The sequence below is a fragment of the Balearica regulorum genome, chromosome 5 (assembly GCF_011004875.1).
Source record: "Balearica regulorum gibbericeps isolate bBalReg1 chromosome 5, bBalReg1.pri, whole genome shotgun sequence".
NCBI lineage: Eukaryota > Metazoa > Chordata > Aves > Gruiformes > Gruidae > Balearica > Balearica regulorum.
Window position 1 is genome coordinate 2,959,974 of NC_046188.1, and position 23,591 is coordinate 2,983,564.

General features: G+C 42.8%; 1 protein-coding gene across 3 annotated transcripts; it reads right to left on the bottom strand.

Moving 5' to 3' along the window:
* Positions 1 to 360: 360 nt before the first annotated feature.
* POLE2 (DNA polymerase epsilon 2, accessory subunit) lies at positions 361 to 22,454 on the bottom strand. Of its 3 annotated transcripts, XM_075753141.1 has the most exons (19): positions 22,332 to 22,454; positions 19,649 to 19,749; positions 17,289 to 17,364; positions 15,790 to 15,867; positions 14,473 to 14,566; positions 12,840 to 12,914; positions 11,535 to 11,618; positions 10,921 to 10,977; positions 10,468 to 10,516; positions 9,404 to 9,476; positions 8,648 to 8,820; positions 5,962 to 6,051; positions 5,700 to 5,754; positions 4,450 to 4,509; positions 4,275 to 4,352; positions 3,757 to 3,865; positions 1,070 to 1,246; positions 881 to 948; positions 361 to 538 (listed from the first exon to the last, which is right to left on the bottom strand). In XM_075753141.1, the coding sequence occupies exons 1-19, from the start codon at positions 22,397 to 22,399 to the stop codon at positions 520 to 522; spliced, it is 1,584 nt and encodes a 527-aa protein (XP_075609256.1). In that variant the 5' UTR covers positions 22,400 to 22,454; the 3' UTR covers positions 361 to 519. The 3 variants fall into 3 exon arrangements, with proteins under 3 accessions (XP_075609256.1, XP_075609257.1, XP_075609258.1); XM_075753142.1 differs by lacking the exon at positions 12,840 to 12,914; XM_075753143.1 differs by lacking the exon at positions 22,332 to 22,454 and having other exon boundaries at positions 17,289 to 17,399.
* Positions 22,455 to 23,591: the final 1,137 nt, after the last annotated feature.

Consider the following 23,591-nt stretch of genomic DNA (forward strand, 5'->3'; position numbering starts at 1 on the left):
AGCAGGAGTTCCTCCTCCTGGCCTTCCACAAATGTATCCAAGGACCCCGTCCTCATTCCTCCCTCCTCACCTTGTCTGCCCAACGCCATCCACAGATGATGCGCTGCCATTAGTAAATCACACCTCATAAATCTTCGCTAGACCTTTCCTGCCCACCTTTCCACTATCTCAGCAGATAAGTAGCTCTCAGTTCAACTCAGCATGGTAAAAGACAAAGTTCTCCCTATCTTTAACTTCTTTGTTTAAAAGATTTCCTGTTTGATATGCACGCATCTGGTTCCCCCAGTTGTCTTCTTTCATTATGCTTTTCCAGTTATCTTCACTGTGATTCTACATATGTTATCTAAACTAAGACCAGTATCTTTTCCTGTAAAAGTTTATTTGGGTACAAAATCTACCATTTTTGGCCTTGACATTTATTATAACCAGCGGGTAATACATAATAAAACCAATCCATCTGAAATCCGGCTGCAGCTGGCTTCACAAAGGTTTCCTCCCTTTTTGCAGTCCCGCAGAAATTCAGAGACCCTGAAGCTTGCTGAAAATACCAAACAAAAACAATATTTAGGGTTTGGTTTTTTTTTTAAATATAGTTCACAATACTATTCTATTTCTCAAATTATGAAAGACTTCATAATATTTCCTTTGACTTTTGGATCATGCTTATCATCATTATTTGACTAATTTCTAAATTTATTATTTTAGTTCTAGGCATTTGGATTTCTTACACTGCCTAGGAATGAGCGTCAGTCTAGGTTAACTGCTAGAACATTGACATTCACTCTGTTTATATAATTGATTTTCTCTGTTCTTCCTGATAATTAGAAAGTCGGCAAATAAGAAAATATTTCCTTTTAAATGAGAAACTGACTATATTTACCTGTCTTCAACTGTCTTATTGGAGGGGTAGAATACCTTGAATGAAAATCCACTTCTTGGAAATGAACCCTGTAAAGAAAAAGGTATATACCACACCTGTGTAAGTAAAATACCGTACAAATAGTAAGAGACCCACTTGAGCGTAACTGCACTCCCTCCTTATCTTTGGTAAAGCGTAAGGAAATCTTACGGGATTTATGCAAAGACAGTCGGTGTTGGTGACGGTGAACGGGTCGTATTTATCTGCAACGACGAGCATATCTGGCAGAGGATATACCCTCAGGGCGTAGTCGTAGGCCCAGTACACAGGGCTGACGTACAACGGAAGTGGCGTCAGATGTCCTTGTGACAATATAGTCTTTACAAACTGCAAGATAAACATAAAGAGTTAGTTTGAGCCATTTTCTACAACTCAAACTCATTCCTGGAGCTGCTACTGCTGTTAATAAAGAAGCTTTGAACCTGGCAATGTTCTTTGTGTACCTCGCTCCCTCTGATTATTAACGATTTCTAGAGTCAAGCAGTAACTCCCCTACGCAGTCAGCTGCTGGCTTGTTTGTTGTGGCGTTTGGGGGGTTTTAACACACAAAGTCCCTTCTAAAATGTTATCAGCCAACATTTGAAGGTGTCAAAACTATTTCATCCACCAGACTCTCCAACAAACCGCAGAATCCGCTTACCTGTTCCTCCAACCCAGGAATACCAACGCTGCCCTAACTTTTATTTTGTGAGGTGTTTCCCCTCGGGCCTTTCCTCGCAGTACCCAATGACCACAAAACACCCACACGTATACACAGTCTTTTCCTCGAACTGGGGAAATCATTTGATTCCCAAATGATTTTGATTCCCTTGGCTCTTCTGGGCGTTGCCCTGCTCCGGATGCCAGCTTGCTCCCTTTCATTTGCTTTTTTCATTTGGCAAACTCCAGCCAGGGTGTTTTGGTTCCTGAAACTCCTCAAGCCCCTTGAAAGTTTTTATTATCTCTAATCAATCACATAGCTGCCATTAGGCTCCATTTTTCCCCAAAGGGCCAAAATCACTGCAGCGACTTGGTGGAATGGTCTGCTGTTGACAGAAAATGATGTACCAAGCGTAGGCCCAGCTATTCCACTAATACTGCACGAGGCGCAAAGTCACGATTAATTCCGTCTAATGTTAGTAACAAAGTTTCCCTCTCTCATTCATCTTTTTACACTGATGGCTGAATTAAAAAACTCATGAGAGGCAGAAAAGGCAGAGCAAAGCTGAAGTATGCAAAAGCAACCTAATACTCTTATCTGCAGAAAGTGTTGCAGTACATAATTCTGCATTTCCTTCACGATTCCTTCCTTTCCAAGCATGAGAAAGCCGTGCGTGAGCACAGGGAAGTGACGGCTTGCAGCATACACATCCACGTCTGCGAACCGCGCATCGGTGTCCACACTGAATTCCTTACGTTCACAAAGAAACAGTTCTGTCACGATGGAGCGAAGGAAGAGAGCTAAAAGAAGTTCCCGAGTCAAACAAACAAACAAATCCCTATAAAATAAATAGAAATAGGCTCTGTCCATCACTGCAATGAGCCAGCACTGCCTGGATTGTTCTCATTCAGTTATATCAGCAAATCCCATCAAGTCCTGCTGTGCGTTCATTAACTAGGATCATAACTCGGAGTGCCGTGGCGACGTATCAAAAGCAGGATTAAGGCTTCAAATCGGAAGGCAGAAAACGCAGGTGGCCTTTTAGAAAAGTGACATGCTGCTTTACTGCAAATGTCACTGGTTAATTGATCAAACCTTAAAAAAAAAAAGGCAATTTGTATTAAACTTTGCCTTTAGGAATCAATGGTTCTTGGTATGACATTCATCGCTGGTGCACATAGACCAAGAGTCAGCTGCTGTGAAGTTCTGCCATCAGGGGTGCCTGCAGTGGGACAGAGTGACTCCATGCCATCAGTCAGCATCATGGTTCCAGTTATTTTACTGTCAAGATGGAATTTAGGGAGGAATAACCCCAAGCACCAGTACAGGTTAGGGGCTGACCTGCTGGGAAGCAGCGCTGCGGAGAAGGACCCGGGAGTCCTGGTGGACAACAAGCTCTCCATGACCAGCAGTGTGCCCTCGTGGCCAAGAAGGCCAATGGTGTCCTGGGGTGCATGGAGAAGAGCATGGCCAGCAGGCTGAGGGAGGTTCTCCTCCCCCTCTGCTCTGCCCTGGTGAGGCCACATCTGGAGTTCTGTGTCCAGTGCTGGGCTCCCCAGTTCCAGACAAACAGGGAACTACTGGAGAGAGTCCAGCGGAGGGCTGTGAGGACGATGAGGGGACTGGAGCATCTCTGGTATGAGGAAAGGCTGAGAGAGCTGGGGCTGGTTAGCCTGGAGAAGACTGAGAGGGGATCTGATCAATACTTATCAATATCTAAAGAGTGGGTGTCTAGAGGAAGGGGCCAGACTCTTCTCAATGGTGCCCAGTGACAGGACAAGGGGCAACGGGCACACACTGGAACACAGGAAGTTCCATCTCAGTATGAGGAAAAACTCCTTCACTTTGAGGTGACCGAGCACTGGGCCAGGCTGCCCAGAGAGGTTGTGGAGTCTCCTTCTCTGGAGAGATTCAAAACCCGCCTGGACGCCATCCTGTGCAACCTGCTCTGGGTGATCCTGCCCTAGCAGGGGGGTTGGACTAGATGATCTCCAGAGGTCCCTTCCAACCCCTGTCAGTCTGGGATTCTGTGAAATGAAGGTAGTAATACTAGGTGTATAGATCCTTCTTGTAATCCCTCTTGGTTACTCTTGCAACGTGTTGTGAGAACGCAGATCAGAGCACCCTGATTAAAAACCTGCTGGTTAAAAAAGCAGCCAAGGAGATCTCAGTCAGAAGCGCCGAACAACTCACTCACATGGTTGGGAATATCCATGTTGCTGCTAGGAAAGCGGACACAGTTTCTGCACATCTTGTTTACCAAATCTTCACGAAAGATAATTATTTCTTGAGTGCAATATTGAACCCTAAATGGAAAACATTAATGAAATTAAATAAATTGAGATGAAACTAAAAGATAGGGAGCTGTACTATAAAGTTGTTCTCCCTCTAATACAGTAAAATGAAAAAGTACATTGCAGTTAAAATAATACTTTCCCATCTTCCCTTCATTCTGTCCAGATTCAGAAAAAACACGATGCTTTTGATACTCACTATCAAACTTTTAGCACTACTTCCTTTCATCACTAACTTATCTATGTATGAATGTATTTAAAACTAGCTACAATTAATACAAGCAAGAAATTCTAATAATTTGAAAAAATTAAGACTTTTTTTTCCAGAATTTGTAATTTTTGAAAATTACATCTGCACATAAATTAGTCATTTGGTTAAAAAAACACCAACATTAAAAACAGCAGTAAGTTACACTGTTACCTGCAAGGATTTGTGGTGAAAACTGAAAATGGCACCAGCTGTCTGAATTCCTCAGTAATATTTTCAGCCAGAGGAGGTCTAAAATAAACAGCAACAGATGTATCAACTAAGACTCTTACCTTCCTTCACTATTTAACTCAAAATTCCAAAATTTGAAAAAGTAAAGGAAACTGACCTTGGTAAAATAGAACCAGGACCAGGGTCTTCAGGGCCAGGAACAAACACAAATCGACTACTGTAAAAAGGTCAACATATCACTTTTATAGAAAATGATCCCAGAAGCATCTAAACATCGGTTATATCCTGCTGTCACTCCACAGATGCATGCAAATAACCTCTTCTGGGGCAGAGACGACAGCTCTTCCCGGCCTTAAGAACCACGTAAATCACAGTTAAGGCGTAAGATACGTATCCACTCCTCACTACAGTGGAAGGAACCTTAAAAACTGTTCACCGTGCACGGGGGCCAACTGTGGGAAGTACGACAGAGCAGGTTGTGGTGGTAATGGGCTCCACCATCCCATACAGGGACCCCAGGTAACCCAGCAGCGGCACACCAAGAGAGCCCCACCGGGACACGGGATGGAGGATCAGTGCCCAGAGCTTGCTTACCTCTCACACAGAGGTCAAGAGCTGCAGGCTGTGGCCATTCCGGCTTTTGGGGCCCATTCTAGGAGCCGGCTCTACTTCAGGGCGACTGTTACAAATTCAAAGATCAGAGGCCAGGAAGGATAAGCCTGGCCATCTCCCTATTTTACTTTCCTTTGTATACTCAAATCTCTGTAGAATGGATTTAGTTCTCCAGGCCTGGAATGGGGCTCTCACGGATCAGGGACACAAGAAGAGAGAAATACAAGATTCCTTTGCAGGATTGCGTTGCTTTGGTTAGTTCTCAAACTAACTAGCTGTGGAGAACCATGTGCAAGAATGGAAAAGATAGAAATGAGATGTCTCCATGTAGGCAGTGCTCAGTGTTTCAGGTGACATTTTCTGTGGCTGGTACAGAAAGCCTGTAGGTGATTGCAGCAGTGGCAAGACTTCAACATCAGTTTATAATGCAGCGCTGCTTGGGCAGAACCCTGCTGATTTAAAGGGAACTCCCGGGCAAAAAGGGACTCACCCCAACAGCACTTTTGGGGAATCATGGGCCATGTTTAGTCCACGTGGAAAATGTTCCAGGGAGAGGCAGTTTCACCTTTGCTCACTCAATAGTAGCTTACATGACCAAGCTGTTTTAGATAAAATCAAAACCTTACACTGCTCCCAGAACAAACTTACAGGCCTGTTACAAGCCCAGCTTGCTATCTGATCATAGCTGGCTCACAATCATGAGGAAACATTGCATCTGTTAGTTTCTTAAAGTAATTTAAGCAAAGGTTTCACAAAATAAAAAAATTTCCCTTTTCATAGCACTTTGCTGTGTACCTTTTGTGAATGCTGGGATATTCACATATCATATCTGCAAGAGCCTTCAAGGAACCTAGAGTCAGGAAAAAAAAAATATCTATGATACACCACCTAGTTAGACAACAAACATAGATTATATGAATCACTCCTACACTTCAGTACATTAAAAATGTGTCACTTACTTAGAAAATATGGGTTTCTTTTCTGCTCTCTTAATTTGTTTTGTCGTCATTATTTTAATTTAATGTACATGTCCGACTGTATACAAAGACTTCCCTACCTTTCAGTGACTGAATTTGATTTTTTCCATATGGTGCAGATGAAAAATTTCCACAAAAGAAAAAGCAGGTTGGAGGTGCAGAGGAATAACCTGGGAAAAGAGAGTATCTGTGAGTATAACATCCATTCACTTCAGTATCTTTCAGCATTCAGCCTGTAGTCCATTTCCTGAAAGGCAGAAACTGTGTCCTGGTTTCAGTAGGGATAGAGTTCATTTTCTTCCTAGCAGCTAGTTAGTGCTGTGGTTTGGATTTAGGATGAGAATAATGTTGATAACACACTAATATTATAGTTGTTGCCAAGCAGTCCAGGACTTTTCAGCTTCTTACACTGCCCTGTCAACAAGAAGCTAGGAGGGGACACGGCCAGGACAGCTGACCCAACTGCCCAAAGGGATATTCCATACCATATGACATCACACTCAGTGTACAACTGAGGATTAGCCGGGAGGTGGGGCGGCTCAGGAACTAGCTGAGCATCAGCTTCAGGTGGTGAGAAACTGCCATGCATCACTTGTTTTGTGTATTCTTTTATCATTATTATTATTCTCTTCCTTTTCTGTCCTACTAAACTATCTTTATCTCAAGCCACAAGTTTTACCTTTTTCTTTTCGATTTTCTCCCCCACCCCACTGGCAGGGGGTTATTGAGCAAAAGGCTGCGTGGTGGTTTTAGCTGCCTGCCGGGTTAAACCACAACAAACTGAAACAGCACTTCAAGCTCTGCTGCTATTAATACACCTGAACTATTTTCTTGATACAGGCTTTTGTAAGCTTAAAAAGGATGATGGCAATGTACAAATGTCACCTCAAGGGAGCCCTCTGTTATTTACAGACCCAGTTCCAACAATATTTTTTGTGTGTATCCAACTAACTACTCACCCAGTCATATAATTACACAAAGTACAATTATAATAAATAATACAATTTAAAAATGCATTTTTTTCTCCTTAAAGAGAAAAATAGTGAGTAGGTAGCAATGGATTACTATTAACCTCCATGCATCATTCCAATTCAAGGGCTCTACCAACATTTAATTCGCTCTTTGGCATTATAAAGCAACAGTAATTGGAATTGCCTGAGCATTTTAAGAAGGTGATGAATCCTCACAATATCACTAATCACCCAGAAACATATGCTTTATAGCAAAGAGTGAAAAAAGAAACCTGATTCCTATCCCTAAAAGAAAAGTAAAACCATCTACTCAGGCATTCATCTCACACTCCCCATTACTCTCCATTTTCCTAACACGCAGTACCAGACTTGGATTTACTTCGCTATTTTTCAATCCAGTTGTTAAATAGGACAGAATTGTTTATACCAGAGAAATGGCTCATCAATGTTTTTTTTTCTTGCTATTCCACTCAGCTATTATTTTTAGTTTATAATTATGAAGCTTATTATTTGCCCATTAAAAAAGGTCTCAAAATAGTAAATGCAATGTAAGCATCTTTGCCAGTTGAGTTCAGTTTATTAACTGCACTGCCCAAAGTCCCTTTATTACTTCAGCATATGCAATCAAGGTCAAGTTCAGTTTGCTTTAAGGATCTTGCCAACTTTGATCAAGATAGTGAACTGGTTTCGTAACTTCTGGACGAGTGTGGTAATTTGCATCCAATTTTCTTTAGGTGAGTAACAGCTTCCCACCCTTCATTTTATGTTGCTTATTTTTAAAGCAGCCACCCTCTCGCACTTCCATTCCACCTAAGACAGACAGGACGAGCTGTTCCAAAACTGCTCTGGAATACAAAGAAGCAATTCACAGATCTCGCAGATGCTTGCTATCCAAATGTTGTCAACATTGCTAATGTAATGATGCATGGAAGAAACAGTTCATATTTTAAGAGTAACTGACATTTTTTCATTGCTAGAACCAGGAAGCATTCGAGGGACTGCTAATCTCCAATGAAGTAAGATGTTTTCTTTAAACTATGCCTAGGAAGAACTTTCACAAGCAAGGGAAACGTTCTTGTCACAGCACATAAGCCATTGTCCAAAACAATATTAGTACTGAGTGATTTATGAAAAGGAAGTGTCAGCTTGCAAAAATATAATACAATCCAGTTTTTAACACTGTTAGAGAAAGACCCAAAAAGAAATTTAATAGCAACCATGAAATACAAATAGCTGTCACTAAACTGAAAATGAGACTTCACTGGCTTTGGGCTTGGGTTCAGCGGGATCCTACCAAAAAAAGGCAACAGTTGGGCTTAATCTAGCTTTCTCAAAATGGAAGTTCATAAAAAATGCACAATACAGTAATACAGGACTCTTGAAAACTGTTGCCTGACTTTTTCATTTAAAAGTGCACGTTTGAAAAAAAAAAAAGGCAGACAAGCCACTGTCTCGCTGCCAGTCGTACACTGTCCAGCTTCCCCTGCCTGGACAGGGATGCTCATGTGAGCGACCACGATGAAGAGTTCACAAAGCTAAACCAGCATAAAACTAATTCTCCAACAAAGGCCATTAGTTTTCTGCTGGGGCATTCCCTGAATTAGCTCACTGTGGGTACAGACTTCCCAGCCCATGCCAAGGAGGGGGCACAGCCACAGCTGGGGACCGAGGACCAGCCAGCCATCAGACTGCCTTGCTGCACTCATCACCTCCACCCATCAGCGCTGCTAAGGACTGAGGAAAATGGTAAAAGTTCTCTAAAACAAGGCTCAGAATCAAAGCAGTTCTCACCTACCCGAAAACATTGTGTGAAGCTTTTCCAGTACTTCTGCTTGATCCAGCCATACATCAGAAACAAACACAAACATGGCATCTTCATTTTCATCCTCCAGCTGCTTTAATTTTGCAGAAGCCTTTACTGAAGCTGAAGAAGGCCCTCCAAAGAAGTTTACATTCCCATAGAAGGCTCTACATCATTCAAATATTCAAGTTAGTTCTGCTTTCTTCCCAAATCGTTAGTAGTTTTGATTATGACTCACGTAAGCCATTTTAATTATTATGATGATGATAGGTAGCTCAGATGGTATCAATAATCATCTAGCACTTCATGGAGAAACCAAGGAAGATAAATGGCAGTCACCTAGATACAGAGCAGGGGCGCTGCCCTGCCGTAATTTAACAGATCATCTCAGGGTAATATTTATCCTCGGTTCTCTCCGCATCCATTCCTTGAGCAACAAGGACTTTCTTATTCCCGTGTAATAGTTATCTACTTTTGCAATTGAGAAGGGCTTAGATCTCCATTGTTACTAACATGCAGAACCCAATGGCCTTTGGAAGGGTATTTCTGCTACACTTTAGGATTTAGTACTGGTCCAAGTAGACCAGCAAGTCCCAGAATTGCTTCCTTAAAATTGTATTTATTTTGAAGCATTTGGGGAGGGGGAAGAATAGCATACTTTAATGTCACAGAAATTATAAAATAATAATGCGCTTACTTAGAAACCCGTAACAAAATATGGAGTGAGGCTGCCGAAAGTCAGTTTTATACCTAGTGGTAGCAGAAGGTTCAGTAGGCGGAAATCCAAAAGCGTTCACATGAAAAACTTCATCTTCATACCAACCTAAGAGGATTTTTGAACAACAGAATAACCTTTAGTTTTTCTAACAACATCATGTCCTAGACATTAGTCAGAGAGTTGGCAGCTGTGCCGCACAGCTAGTCCCAGCCTCCATCAATCCCCCTCTTGTGATAGCACCAGGCCCTGCGCTGTTTAGTGGTGAACCAGACCAGGGAACTATCTGGCTGAAAAACAGGCTGAGCAAGAAAACAACTATTTTTTCACCCCAGCCACTTCCTTGAATGCACAGCCACATAAAGAACCTTCTCAACTCAACTGAGTAAGAATGTAGGGGAACAGGAATCATTTTTGCTGGCCCTGCCCCGGAAGAGTCTCCATCAAACTGCACCCTTCCTTGAGAACTGTCCCACCTGCTAGAGGAACAGAAGTAACAGGGTGATACTTGTCCCCACTACCATTTGTGCGTCTAACTTGTATTGACTTCATAAATTTTAAACATAAAATGCATTATTAGAAAATAGACTGGGATTATAGATATTGCAGAGAGTAATATTCTACAAACAGAAATGTCCATTATTTTGCTAAAACAAGGCTCCAAAACTGCAAGGCCTTACAGCATCTTAATGAGAAGATTCATTAAAGCCTCTGAAGGCTTTGCCAACAGAAAGCAGCATTTTCAGATTGTTAAATCAAACTGTTTGGTCATCCTAGTCTCTCTTCCTAATCTAGTCAGGTCTCCTCCATGCATATTGGAGCCAGGCTAACCAAGGCCCATCCTCAAAGGTGCTACAGATGCTCACATTCCACTGACATCACTGAAAACAACAAATTTCGTAGTGCTCTGTTCTCTGCCCACAGACCCCACAACGCAACAGGAAAGGCTTACAGCTTAAAGTCTCAGCCACAAACTCAGCTCATGGTCAAGCCTCATCAATGTGAGACTTGTCTGTTCAGCCACACCTGGCAGACACGTAACTGCAGCAACCATTAACAGAACAACTTATTACAAGCTAAGAAAAATAGTTTGCTTTACCTTCTGCCAAAACAAAGCATGATTCAGTATATAAACCACTGTGGAACTGGTGCAGAAAGGTTAAGAAATATATTTTCCTTAGATCAGGACTCTTAAACTAGTTCTTTAGCCAAAGTTTGCTTTCCAGCTGGTGTAACACAGTTGGACACTACTGAGAGTTGCTTTACAAGCCAGGCAATCCGCTGGTAGCTGAGCAGGTAAGCTCACGAACAGCCTGCAAACGGGAACACAACACGCTCTGCTTCCACTAGGAGGAATACTAACCTTGTCCTAAGAGTCTCTGTGAAAGGTCACTGAGCTGCAGCAACCAAGGAATTTGAAAAGAAGGAAAAAGACAGAGCTGCAATTCTCAATACATAATTTTTAGCAGTCAGTATTGATGTATTATTCAATCTGAAATTGTCCAGGTCTGCGGGAAATTTCTTCAACTCTTACATCACAGGAAAAGGATATTGCTTTACTAAGGTCTAGCTGGACGACTCCTGTAGGGTCTTCTAGGAAAAATTTCCCCTAAAAAACAGGATTAATTAATAAAGCAAAATATACCCAAACACATAAATGCTTCAATCAGAAGCATCTATCAGTCAGCATTTAGAAATCATTTAGCCATTCTTAATATTCCAAGCTTAGAACACACTGGCAAAACTAAAAACCACGTAGGTTATAGTAAGTGTATCTTAGCACCTTCCCTTGGAGCTGCTGCAGTGTGGACTGCCGGTGCACCCACACACACAATCACAGTCCAATGCAACGGCAAGTCCAAACACAGTCACTGGGAGCTCCAGCATTTCAAGAAGGAGCATGCCTAGAAAACATAACTGGTTCTGGTTGCTGACATAAAGCATTACAAAATTCTGTAGTGAGAACAGAAAAACATTTTCCCTCACACACTAGCATCCACTGCTTGTGGAAAACTCTGTTCTTAGGGAATGGATCTTGCACCACTTTCTGCCACTGACTTATATGACAGGATAAAGTGGTGAGATATTCGAGCCTTCTCATTTTCTAATATATTGTAAAACTGAATGAATGGTTACTTAGATACTCCACAATAAAAAGCACCCTACCTCCTTGAGCTGAGTTATCATCCCAAGCACAATCACTTCTCCCACTTTAGCTGTATTGCCCAACAGAGTTTCTACTGTTTTAAGCTGTAATCAAAGGCAAAAAATCAAACAAAAATTAAATCAAACTCTTCATGTATCTATCCTTAAGCAAGCAAGACAAAGCCCCACACAGTACATGTGTTTACATAAATACACAAATGAGTTGTGAGAGAATTCAGGCTCATTAAAAAAATCAGGGACACATTTCTGAATGTCAAATGTAGCACAGTTGAGGAAAAGATTTCCAATAATGACTGCTAGCATAAAGAATTGCTTAGCAAGTAAAAATTTATTGTGATTATTTTGCTTACAAGTGGATTAAAACCGAAAAGAACAAGTGGCAATTTCTGCTCTTGCCTAAGAATATCGATTGTAGTAATTGGATCCTCAGCGTGATCCAATCTGAACCACAGGGCCAGCCTGCACCCGTACAGTAACACTAACTACTTTAATCGAAGAACCTTAGATAGGTGACAGAGAACACTCCAGAGTAACGCAGGTGACATCGCATAGCATGCTGCCTGCGGTTTCTGCACAAACTTATTTTGGTCTGTCAAGCTGCAGTTAAGAAAGACAATTCTCCTACAACACCAGCATTAAGCAACGTGTTTGCCACTGCTGGGCAGGGAGGATGGGAAGCAGTCAAGGGAGAAAGACACCTATAAAGCCTGGATGGAGATGCAGGTTCAACTCAGCTCAGGTCAGCCACTTTTTTTCTATGTGATGGCATGCTCAGAACGGGGAGAAACAGGGAAGTTGAGCAAAGCAAAAGCTGTTATTTGGTACCCAGTGAAACACACATACACACACATTCATCTTTTTTTTAAAAATATGTAATGACTACATAATATAGAGCGAGCATTTGATATGAGAAAGCTGAGATGGGAACGGAACAGACTAAAGTTACGACCTTATTCAGCTGTAGGTTTGTGAATTTAGTGCTTATAAAAGAAAGAAGCGGGGAAAATATCTCCAAGCAGCAGGAAGCAAAGTGCAATAAGCTGAACAGCTAAAGCCCTTCCGCCTCAGGAAGCCACGTTTCTCTTGCACTTCATAGCTGCTTTTGAGTGGCTTGGTCATCATGCTGATCTGAGCCAAATAACTGCATTTTTGACACATAGGCTAAAAATGATTGAAAATAACTCCTTTCCATTGATTACCCATATGGGATGTAAAACTAAGATGTCACTGGAGAACTATTACTGCATTAAAATGTAACACAAGTGCAGTTCCCTTTGCAAGAGGAAAAACAAACACATTTTTTACCTGGAATTTGCTCCCACTGTCATCAGGATGAGCAACGACTGCTGAAGGAGTAAACAACTCATGTCTATGAGTCCTCTGCAGAAACCAAAATTGAAGTAATCCAGTTTAAAAATAAATAAGCACTGTCAAAAAGCCAGTTCATTACAACCACTATACAAAATACTTTGTAAAGTTCTCTTATTCTATTTTATCCAGCAATGTTTAATTTGTTGAACATAATCAGTTCTTTTGACAAGAATTTCCTTCTAAGAAATAGATGATCAATAATACTGGACAATAAAACTAAGCTCAAAAAGTAACAGCAAATCTGGAATGCTTTAAAAAGAAGTTTTTTCTGGCTACCTGGAAGGAAGGGGTGAGAGAGCAAGGGAAGGTAAATTGTATTAAATGCTAACTATGTGGAAAAGAGCAGGTTTCTCTTCAGGGCAGGGCCTATTATTAGAAGTAAGCGCTTTTTAAAAAAAAAAAAAAAAACAGAACAAGCTACACTAACATATAAACTGCAGAGAGCATGAAGAAAATGCATTGTAGAAATTTTCACTTCTCTCACTGTTTCTCATGCAGTCTGAAAGCCTCCCCCTGGAACAAACCCATCGCTACCAGCCCGTGTAACACGGGCAGTAATTCGTATCAGCAGCCCTCCCCCACACAGTGACCTGAACCTTCACTTTTCTGGAGGTGGGAAAGGAGTACATACGACAACCAAACACAAAACCAGTACAACAGGGAGCCTATGCAAAACCATGGGGCAAAGAGGTGCAATGGCAGAACACAGTCCAGGAACAGGACGCTTCAGGATACGCCCTGTGGACACCTCCTGCTGCTGTTTTGCGTGAGTGTGCCGATTCCAGCAGGTTTCACTAATCCTGATCACTGTTTGTATGAACTAAAGCTTCTTCAGTTAATGGTTAACTGGCATCCCAGGGTAGAGGTTCCCAAATTGCAGTATACATGCTCCTAGTGGCAGCAAATCCCCTGGTAGACAGAGAGTTGTTGCTGCTCTGGGACATCTGACGCTGTGCACGCAACCACCACACAGGTCCAAAGGATGAGCAGTTCACACTGCTCAGCTGGGTGCCTCCCTGCTGCCTGCAGGGCAGCGCAAAGAGCCGTGCTCGCTGCCTTGCCTGTGTCCGAGCACTTCGCTCACACCTCAGGTCAGGGTCAGGTCTGCGCAGTACCTGCCAGCACCGAGCAGGATTCGTGCTGTGCATCAGCCCACTGCAATGGGCTAAACCAGAAGAGAATTTCAATGCTTCAAGGCCAGCCTGAATGAGACCTTCCCGGGGCTTCGGGTTTGCACGATCTCAACAAGCACTACGTACAACGACATGCTAATCAAACGTAGCACAGAGACAGGCTGCAGGAGGGAAAAGAGCAAGACGCATGCAAAAATACATAATTCCCTCTTATGACATCATACTAAAATGCAGAAACATGTGACTCCATCACGCTGTAGGGTGACAGTTGAGAAGACTGATGAATCTTAGTACAGACCCTGTTCTTATTCGGATTTTGTTTAAACTGTAGCTCACAAAAGTACCTCAACGCAAAGCACTGTTGTAAACGTAAGAATACAAAAACCAGCATTTTGTTTGCGCGTTTTGTTAAACAAAGCAAAACTTTTTCTGACCTGTTGTAAGATGGAGTAGCGTTCACGAAACAACTCCGCTTTATCTCTGGCAGTTCCAAATAAATTTGGTACAGGAAAGTTGGTCATTGACAGACTGCAAGAAGTTTAACACAATCAAGATTAAAAAAAAGTACATTCCACAAACAAAAATGACTTATTGATCTAAAACTTGTAGGAGGCTGCAAAAGCTATAACACTACTGCATAATTTATTTACTGAATGAGGAAGATCTCTGCTAGGCATCCTATGTTTCTGCATTTTGAAGGCTACATCCATTTAATTTCCCTCTAACTCACAAGCCTTGAAATTTATCGTTCCACCTGAATGGGACTCTGCAGAAGTCAGTTTTTAAAAAAGCAGTTATGTCTTTCAAGTGGCCATGAACAAGAGTATTTTCTTCCTCTTGGTTAGCAAATTGTCTTCATGGAATTCTCTGCTTCCGATAGCCTGGAAAGCTAGAAAGCAGCACCGGAATTAAACTCCTACTGTAAACACACAAATTGCTTTTGCTGGACTGGCAGAATCATGGGCCAAAGCTAGAAAATGAGTTCAACATTACATGAAGGTCGCTGCAATCCCTCACAATGAACACCACTATCCATTCCTCAGCTAACGCCGCTTCCAGCTTTTTAAAAGCACGGCCTCTTTGTCTCAGCAGCTGTTAAAGGTAAATTCTTTAGCCAGTAAAACACTTACAACCAATTCCTCCAACTACTTCTTGCTTTCTCCAAACTGGAGGAGCACCAGTTGCTCCTAATTTTTCTTTTTTAGCATTTGTAGCTCTACTTAGAAATCCTCCAGGGCTTCAGGGAGTTGCAAGCTACAGTCTAAGAAATAAATACATGCAACAGATGGACCAAATTTATTTAAAAAAAAAATTAAACAGCCAAATGTGGGGGGAAAAATAAACCAAGCTACATGTCGTGATGTATGCCCCTAGCCTTACTGTCTCTTTTATTCACTAGATGGTATAAACATGGTTGGACATTTTACTATCTGATAAACATCAAAGTTTCAGAGCCAGTACCATAGGCAGCACAGAATACACTGCCACCAGAGATACGAGGCCCCATTTCAGCTTCGTTTTACTGGACTAGGAAAAACCCAATGGCCCGTTTATTTATAAGCCAGCATTCATCATAGAGTCCGACTGGCTCTTCAGAGACTAAGAAACAAAATTATCTCACTTTCTCACCCAAGCTTGAAATGAACAGACGCAAATGGGAAAGATTAGAAAACAGACTTTTAGCTATATAGAAATAGAGGATTTTTTCTTGAAACAAGAAGTGGTTGAAATGTAAAATATGCAAGACTTACGGTAGAAACTTCTTTCTTTCTGAATTATAAATATAACGTGGAATATCGAAGGCTCCAATGATGTTGAAAACATTTTCTCTGAAAGAAGAATACATTTACAACATCATCTGAAGTGGATCAAACAAACAAAACATGTTGAATAAAACGTATTTGTTTTGTTCACTGTCACCCTGTGTTATCACCATTTCTCCTGCAACACTCTACCTACTGGATACTACTGCATCTTCTAATTCATAAAAAGGAAACTCTTCAGAAGTTCATTTAGAAATGAGAGGGATACATCTCCTTCCCTTACCATCCTCTGCTACCTTTTCTGACAACAGAACAGCCTCGGCGTGGTTAATGTGAATGGGTTTAAACAATGGACATGCACAACCCTTCAGACTACTAATCGAGTTGATACATCCCATTATATTCACTGGTTCAGCTCTCTCCTCTGATGCCTCTCATTTCTCTCTTACTGTAAGTGGATCAAATTAATCAGCGTAGATAAAATTATCCCATGAACTGCCAGTAAGTCTTCCAAGCACAGGACAACCATCAGGCACTGATGTCTTAGGCTTCAGAGTGCATTTCTTACAAAACTTTGCCTTCAAGCCTTCTGCAACATAATTCAAGAGAGCTGTCCAGGCTGGCTCTGTGATCTGTAGAGCTTTTCCCTTCAGGATTCTGTACTGAGAATCTGTGCGTACAGATTTCTCTTCACTTCTAGAGCAAAAAATACATGAAGTATATAAAGCAACCCAAAGAAAAGTCACACTCAAACCATCTGCATCATAACGGTTCCAGCAACAAGGAGAAAAGTAAAAACCAAATTTGCTTCATATCGAGAAACTGTGGGATGACAGTATCTAATCGACGTGCCTAGCAAACCTTCATTTTCATGCTTTGCATTACAATGTCAATACACAACGTAAACACTAAAGGAAACACATTCATCACAATCACAAATAAAGTTCTCAGAAGCTCAAGTAATTGCTCTCTGCTTTGTTATCAGAGAGTGAAAATCAATCATGGTTTTCAACAAAAAGCCCTGCTATACAAAAAAGCAGAAACGAGCACCATGGAGGAAACTTTTCCAAGTGCTTTCAGAAAAGAAGTATCTTACAAAAGACACAAAAATAACCTTAGATAATTCTCAACTAGAGAAAAAGAAATAAAGACATGAACAGATGTAACAAGTTCTCTCTGCATTGTAACTATTGGTTTATTTTACTGGTTAATATTCAACCTGTATCACACGTAACACATAACCATACCATTTTAATTCCAGAATGTCAGCATCATATTTAAAATCCCCTGGAGGCCTATCCATGACAACAAATTTTCAAAGAAGGAACATTACTAACCTTCAAAGACAGTACCAGGAAGACAAAAGCACAAAGCAATTACTGCATGTGTAGCACTGCAGAAAATGCCTGATATTTATTTCCCAAGAAGAAATACGGGAATGCATACAACTCCCATAAACCTCAAATAAAAAAATAATGTCACCGTACATAGTTTCATCTGATGCCTGGCTACATTCTTGGACGGCTGCTTCCACTGTGGATTGTTCAATCATATTAGATGACACTGAAAAGAAGATTTCAAAGGATGAAAACTGCAGCCTATAGAAAGTAGTAACAAAGAAAGAAAGTAGGTCTCAAATATTTTAAAACAAGTAGTTTGGTCTTCTCAGAGGAATATATTACACAAATAAATATGTTTTTGGTAAGCTAATGACACACGCTGTTTTCTCTTTACAAATGGATCACTTAATATTCTTACCAGAAGGATACATCTCTAGCAAAAAAATAATCCACACACATGCTGTGCCCACCATTAATTCACTAAACATGGAGAACAAGACAATTATAGCTTATGCAAAGCTGCCAAATATACTACAAATGTGTTAGATCTGAGCTTTCACATTCTGGAGGTTAATTTTGTTCCAGAACGTTATCACACAGATTGCTGTCATAAATAAGTATTCAAACAGTTTAACACAATTTTGGAGATAGGCACATTGTTGTCTTCGTGGATTTAAACTGATAATTGAAATTAAAAATGTTTCTAAACACTAATGTTTTGCTGAATTTGAAGGGAGGACCAATCAAGGCAGATTCACAAAAGGACTCGGTCAGCATCTCCAAGCCTAACTGCTGGGCTCCTGGAACAGCAATCAGTACCTGAAAACCTGCCCTTGAGTTCCCTAGCTGGGGCATGGGACTTAAAATCACAATTCCTGTAAGACAGTGATGAATAGCAGACGAAAAAAGGGACTAAGGGAGCTAGCAGGAATCACAGGAGAGACCAGCACGCCTGAATTGCATCTTTACCCCTAACTTCAAGCAACCCACGGATGTTAGTTTGACAACATGGGAATTTATAGCACAAAATTACGCCCTGGACAAAGACTGGTGTTGGCAAGTGCACTGACTGCATGTACTACATTGGCCCTGGAGCTTCTCGTACCAATTCAAATTTGTTCAAAAATGTCGATGCAGTAATTTGTACCAGCGGGCTTTATGCTAGATCAGGACTAGTTCTTCAAACTGCTTTTACTCAGCTATGATCTGTTATCCCATGGCTAGAGTAAGAGTATAAAGCCATAAGTTCTGTAGACTGTGCTCTAGTAAAACTACAAAACAAGCATGTGCCCACCCTGGATTTAATTCTGTTTTAATTAGGATAGGCCAGGAAGGTTTCCTGACCTCATCTGAGGCCTAATATTTAGTTCAGAAACATTTATATGGATTTGAATCTCCCTGGCCAGAAACTGGAAGTGAGCCCAAATTTCCTAGTTCTCATGAGCTGTGATCAGTAAACACACATCAGGCATCAGTGCCACCTCCATCAGTCACATTCTTTAACCAAAGGTGCTACAACTCCTGTTCTGTGCTGTCAGACTGTGTCACGTATATTTTGAGCTACTACCCCATGCCTTTCATGGCGCCCAGCGGCAGGGACACTGGATCTGTGTACCTCAGGACACACTGTCCCAATTAAGCAGGAGGCAGTCCCCAGACAAAATACTGGATGCTGGAATTTCAGGCATGCTCAGAACCAAATGGGTCGTGAGAACTTTACCAGCAAAAGCTCAGCTCTTTGAGTGTCTCGTGTTTTATGGGATTTTCCACGAGTTTTCTGGATTGCGTTTTCGGACTTAGTAATTTATGGAATTTGATGTACTTTCACACACCAAGCAGGTACAGCGTCTCCAGCACTGCAGTGCCCCAACTGTTACTAGCACCTTCTGCCCAATGTTACTACCACGATGTCAGGTTGGCATAACGGAACGTCAGCATCTGCCTTGCTGCTTCAGAGAACATCCAGGTGATGATTAAACTCCATCTGCAGTAGGTTTGAGTTAATATGCTGGTCCATTATACTGGTGCACTTGTATCTCCCACTCTGCGTGGATGTGATGGCAGTGATCTCTGAAGGAAGGAATGCTACTGCTTCCTTCTTGCAGTCACAGCTAGGCTCCTCAGATTATAACTGCCAACAACCCCAACCCTTTTGTGGGCCTGGTTTATTTTAATATTTAAAATGATAGTTTCAGATGCAAAGATGTCCATACAAACTCAGCTACGTGCTTTTAGTAACTGGCACTGAAAAATTTCACTACTCTTGGAAAAGTGAGGAGGTACCAGGCTGCCAACTTTTTAAATGGCAAAATTATACTGCCTTTTGCTGACATTACAAACTTCAGTATTTAACAGAACAAAATGTCAACAAATACATTTATCTTCATCAACCCAGTAGGCTAGAATGATACCTTCGTGCATATGCTGCCAGTAACTCTGTCTTTGTCTAAATAACATAAGTGCAAGATAAACTTAGCAAGCTTAAGAAAAAGCAATTGTTTACTTACAAGGCTGTTTTTCAACGGCATCAATGACATTTTCAATTACATCGTCAAGTTCTACTTCATTGATGGACTGAAGTGCTTCGGTAAGATACTTTAGAGCATCCCTAATTCCAATGAAGAAAGTCAGGTCCAAAAGCAATTAATATTTAATACAGTTTATACAAACTATGCCAATGTTGGCAGATGTGCACATAATCACTAAACGGCTTGTGATTAAAAAAGTAGAAATAATTAGTACTGCATAATACTGCACTAATTTAAGTCAAAGAAAAAAAAAATCATCAGGATAGAAAACACTGAGGATAAGAAGCAGGTACAGAGAACCTCATCTTCATACAATCATAGAAAGATGCATGTCAGAAGGGACCTCTAAGGCCTCCTGGTCCAGTTTTCTGCTCCAATAGGCCAGCCACATTGCTCCAGCCACATCTCCAAGGATGGACAGATCTCACAACCTCTCTCAGTCCTGTCCTGGTGCTTAACTACTCTCCTTGTAAACAACTTTTTCATAGGATTATAGAAAAGTCCACATTAGAAGGGACCTCTGGAGACCATCTGGTCCAACCTTCTACTGAAAGCAGGGACTTATACTATGCCATCCAGCGCCCCGTCAAGCCAAGTCTTGAGTATTTCCAGTGAAGAAGATTCCACCACTTCTCTAGTCAACCTACTCCAAACTTTAATCGTACTGACAACACAGATTTTATTTTAAGCTTGTGCCCATTGCCTCTTGCCCTGTCACTGTGCATCCTTGAGAAGGAAGTACCTCTGTCTTCTCTATAACCACCTGTTAGGAAGACTGGGATTAGATCCTCCTGAGCCTTCCTTTCTTGAGGCTAAATAAACCCAGATCCTTTGCATTTTTTCCACATCAAGTTCTCCAACCTTCTAATCATAGAATCCCAGAAGGGTTTGGGTTGAAGGGACCTTTCCAGGCCATGTAGTCCAACCTCCTGCAGTAAGCAGGTACATCTTCAACTAGATCAGGTTGCCCAAAGCCCCATCCAACCTGACCTTGAGCATTTCCAGGGATGGGGCATCTACCACCTCTCTGGGCAACCTGCTCCAGTGTTTCACCACCCTCATTGTAACAAATTTCTTCCTTCTATCTAGCCTGAATCAACCCTCCTTTAGCCATTCCCCCTTGTCCCGCCACTCTCTGCCCTTGTCACCAGTCCCTCTCCAGCTTTCCTGGAGCCCCTTCAGGGACTGGAAGGGGCTCTAAGGTCTCCCCGCAGCCTTCTCTTCTCCAGGCTGAACCACCCCAACTCTCTCAGCCTGTCTCCATAGCAGAGGTGCTCCAGCCCTCTGATCATCTTTGTAACCTTCTCTGGACCCACTCCAACAGGTCCATGTCTTTCCTGTGTTGAGGACCTCAGAGCTGGATTATCTTTGTGGTCCTCTGGTAGACCCTCTCCATTTTTTTAATGTCTCTCTTGAATCAAAGGGACTAGAATCCCAAGTGGGATCCCTTCAGTTGCAATCTGTGTTTGCTGGCTCTCGCCCCTTCTCTGTGCACTGGCTCCTTCTTGCTAAGTCCCCATTAGGCAGCTGGATCATCTTTACCCTCTTTTCTGCAGACTGAGCAAACACGGCTCTTTCTGCTCCCCTACGCACCACGGGCTCCAGCCCATGACCACATTAACAGCCCTCTGTTGGTTACATTCCAGTTTATCAGAATCTCTGAGATTGGCATTATTTTAATTCTAAATAACAGGAGAATTGGAAGTCCACTTCTTCCCTCATCCTTAGCCTACAGTCTCGCACTTAAAGATAACAAATTTCTTATTAACATCATCTGTCGGCCAATCAAAACTGGCATTTTGGTTAACAGCCTGACCTTCAAAATGTCTCAGTTCATTTAACTGTGGGAGTCGGGAGCTCTGAACTTGGACTCCTCAGTAATAAAATTGCCAGGACGTTGTCAAAAATAATCACATCCCATCCACACCAGAAACAAAATGGAACTAATATTAACACACAATTTTTAAAGGAAAAATACGAGCAATAGAGCCTGAGGCACTCTTATTAATCATGACACCTTCCACTGCAAGCAGAAATCACTTTTCTTTGACCTTGCAATCTCTAACTAATAAACATTATAATGTACCTTTGGAAATACCATTTCTTCCTATAGTAAGAGATGCTGAACACAGAACAGTCAAGCGCAACTCAGGAAAGATATCCCAGAGTTGTCAGGGGCAGTGGCCAGTGGCAGACAAAAAAACCCAACAAAACATCCAGCACCGCCATCAGGGAGGGTACCAAGGGGAGACCAAGGGCAGCTTTTGGCACTGCAGGTGCTGCAGTGGTTCAGGTCACGGGTGGAGATGGATGGAAGAGGCCCACAGCAGCAGGACAGGCCAAACAACAGGGCTTCAGAGCAGAGACTCCCAAGGCCTCTGTGCGAGGGTGAGGAAGAGGAGGGAAAGGCAATATCACATCCCCGAGGAGGCAATGCGGGGAGCGCGGACCTGTCCCTGACCAAATCCCACAACGCGAGACCCAGGGGCGCGCCCCGAAAGCAGGACGTGGGCTTGAGGGAGCTATGAGAACACCCCCCGGGCGGAGCGCGTACCGACCCGGGGGCCGCTGCCGGGCCCAGCCGGGGGCCTGGCCCGGGCAGTTTGGTCCGGCTGGTCCCCCCCGGGCGGGCCGCCTCGCCGCGCCCCCCGCCGCTACTCACGCCCGCAGCAAGAGCCCGCGTAGCCGGAACGCGGAGCCCAAGCGGCGCCGCAGCCGCTCCGGCTCCATGGCAGGCAGTTGGCGCCAAAGGGCGCCGCACCGCCCCCGCCGCCCTGGCCCTGCCCCGGGGCGGGCGGAGGCTCCGGGACGGCCCCGCTGCATCCCTCGGGCCTCCGCGTGGAGAACCGTGGGGGGGAGGTTCGCCCATTCCGGAGCGCGACCAGGCTGACGGCCGCCCCCGGTGGGGGGCAGGAGGGATCCGCGGGCTCAGGGCTGTGTTTTCCTGGAAGACGGGATGGCTGCGGCATCACCCACCCCAGGAACGGGACCGTTCTGTGCCGTGCTGCCCGCTGTTCTTGAGTAAATTTCAGCTGGTTCTGTCTTGGCCAACAAGCACACGACGGTCTCCACGGCGGTTTTTACACATAATGTTTTCCTCTAGCCCCAAGCAGTTGAAGTCTGTTGCAAGATACCGAGCCCCAGTATGGAGTGTGATAAATAAATACACTGTGCAGTTCCAGTCTTCTGGGGCAGCTGCCTTCTCTCCAGATGAAAAATGACTCATGTTTTAATCAAACCCTGTGAGCCCCGTCTCTCAAAGCACAGCTTTACTCCACAGAAGGCTCCCAGAGCAACTCTGAAAGTTCGTTCCTTGATCAAAAGACTGCAGGAATATTAAGCTGGATAAAAAATGTCAGCCTGATTTCTGTAGTCCATTCTCAACTACATAATGTAATAATCATTGCACCTCATCTAGGAGCAAGCTCATGGGTGAAGCTGCATCTACTCTCTTTAGACTAAAAGCTGCCATCTGACAGGTCTCGATATTTTGGCAGGAAATACAATCCATTTTTCATCTTGGGCATGCAGCTAGGTGCAAATTATGAACCCAATCCTTACGTAAGTTCTTCTATTTGCTAAGATTACTGCTTGTTCTGCTTTAAAGAAAGTCTGATTTTGCCATTCAGTTCACGTCTCACCTGAAGAAGGAAGGTACACCTGGAGAAGGAATGTACCCCTCATCTAAAAAGAAACTAATTTTAAGATATGAACAAACGGGGAATAAAAAGCATATTCCTGCAGCATCCTGCTGTATTTGGGATTCTGTTAGGTTGCCTGGAGCCTCCCACCAGAGATATAAAAGTATTCCAGCATGAGCTGTAGACTTCTGTTCCACTGAGCCATCTGTCTTGAGCTCTCGAAGCCATGCCCAGCTCTTCCTCCCCGCCGTCTGCCGTGGCTTTGTTGGCCATCACAGCGC

What these genes read in the sequence shown, in the direction of transcription:
- POLE2 (XM_075753141.1), bottom strand. Translation starts at nt 22,399, where the DNA reads ATGGAGCCGGAGCGGCTGCGGCGCCGCTTGGGCTCCGCGTTCCGGCTA. An exon ending in GCTACTCCATCTTACAACAG is followed by an intron (nt 12,915 to 14,472) that starts GTCAGAAAAAGT and finishes TGGTTTCTGCAG; the next exon opens with AGGACTCATAGACATGAGTT. An exon ending in CCTGGTTCTATTTTACCAAG is followed by an intron (nt 4,353 to 4,449) that starts GTCAGTTTCCTT and finishes TGTTTATTTTAG; the next exon opens with ACCTCCTCTGGCTGAAAATA.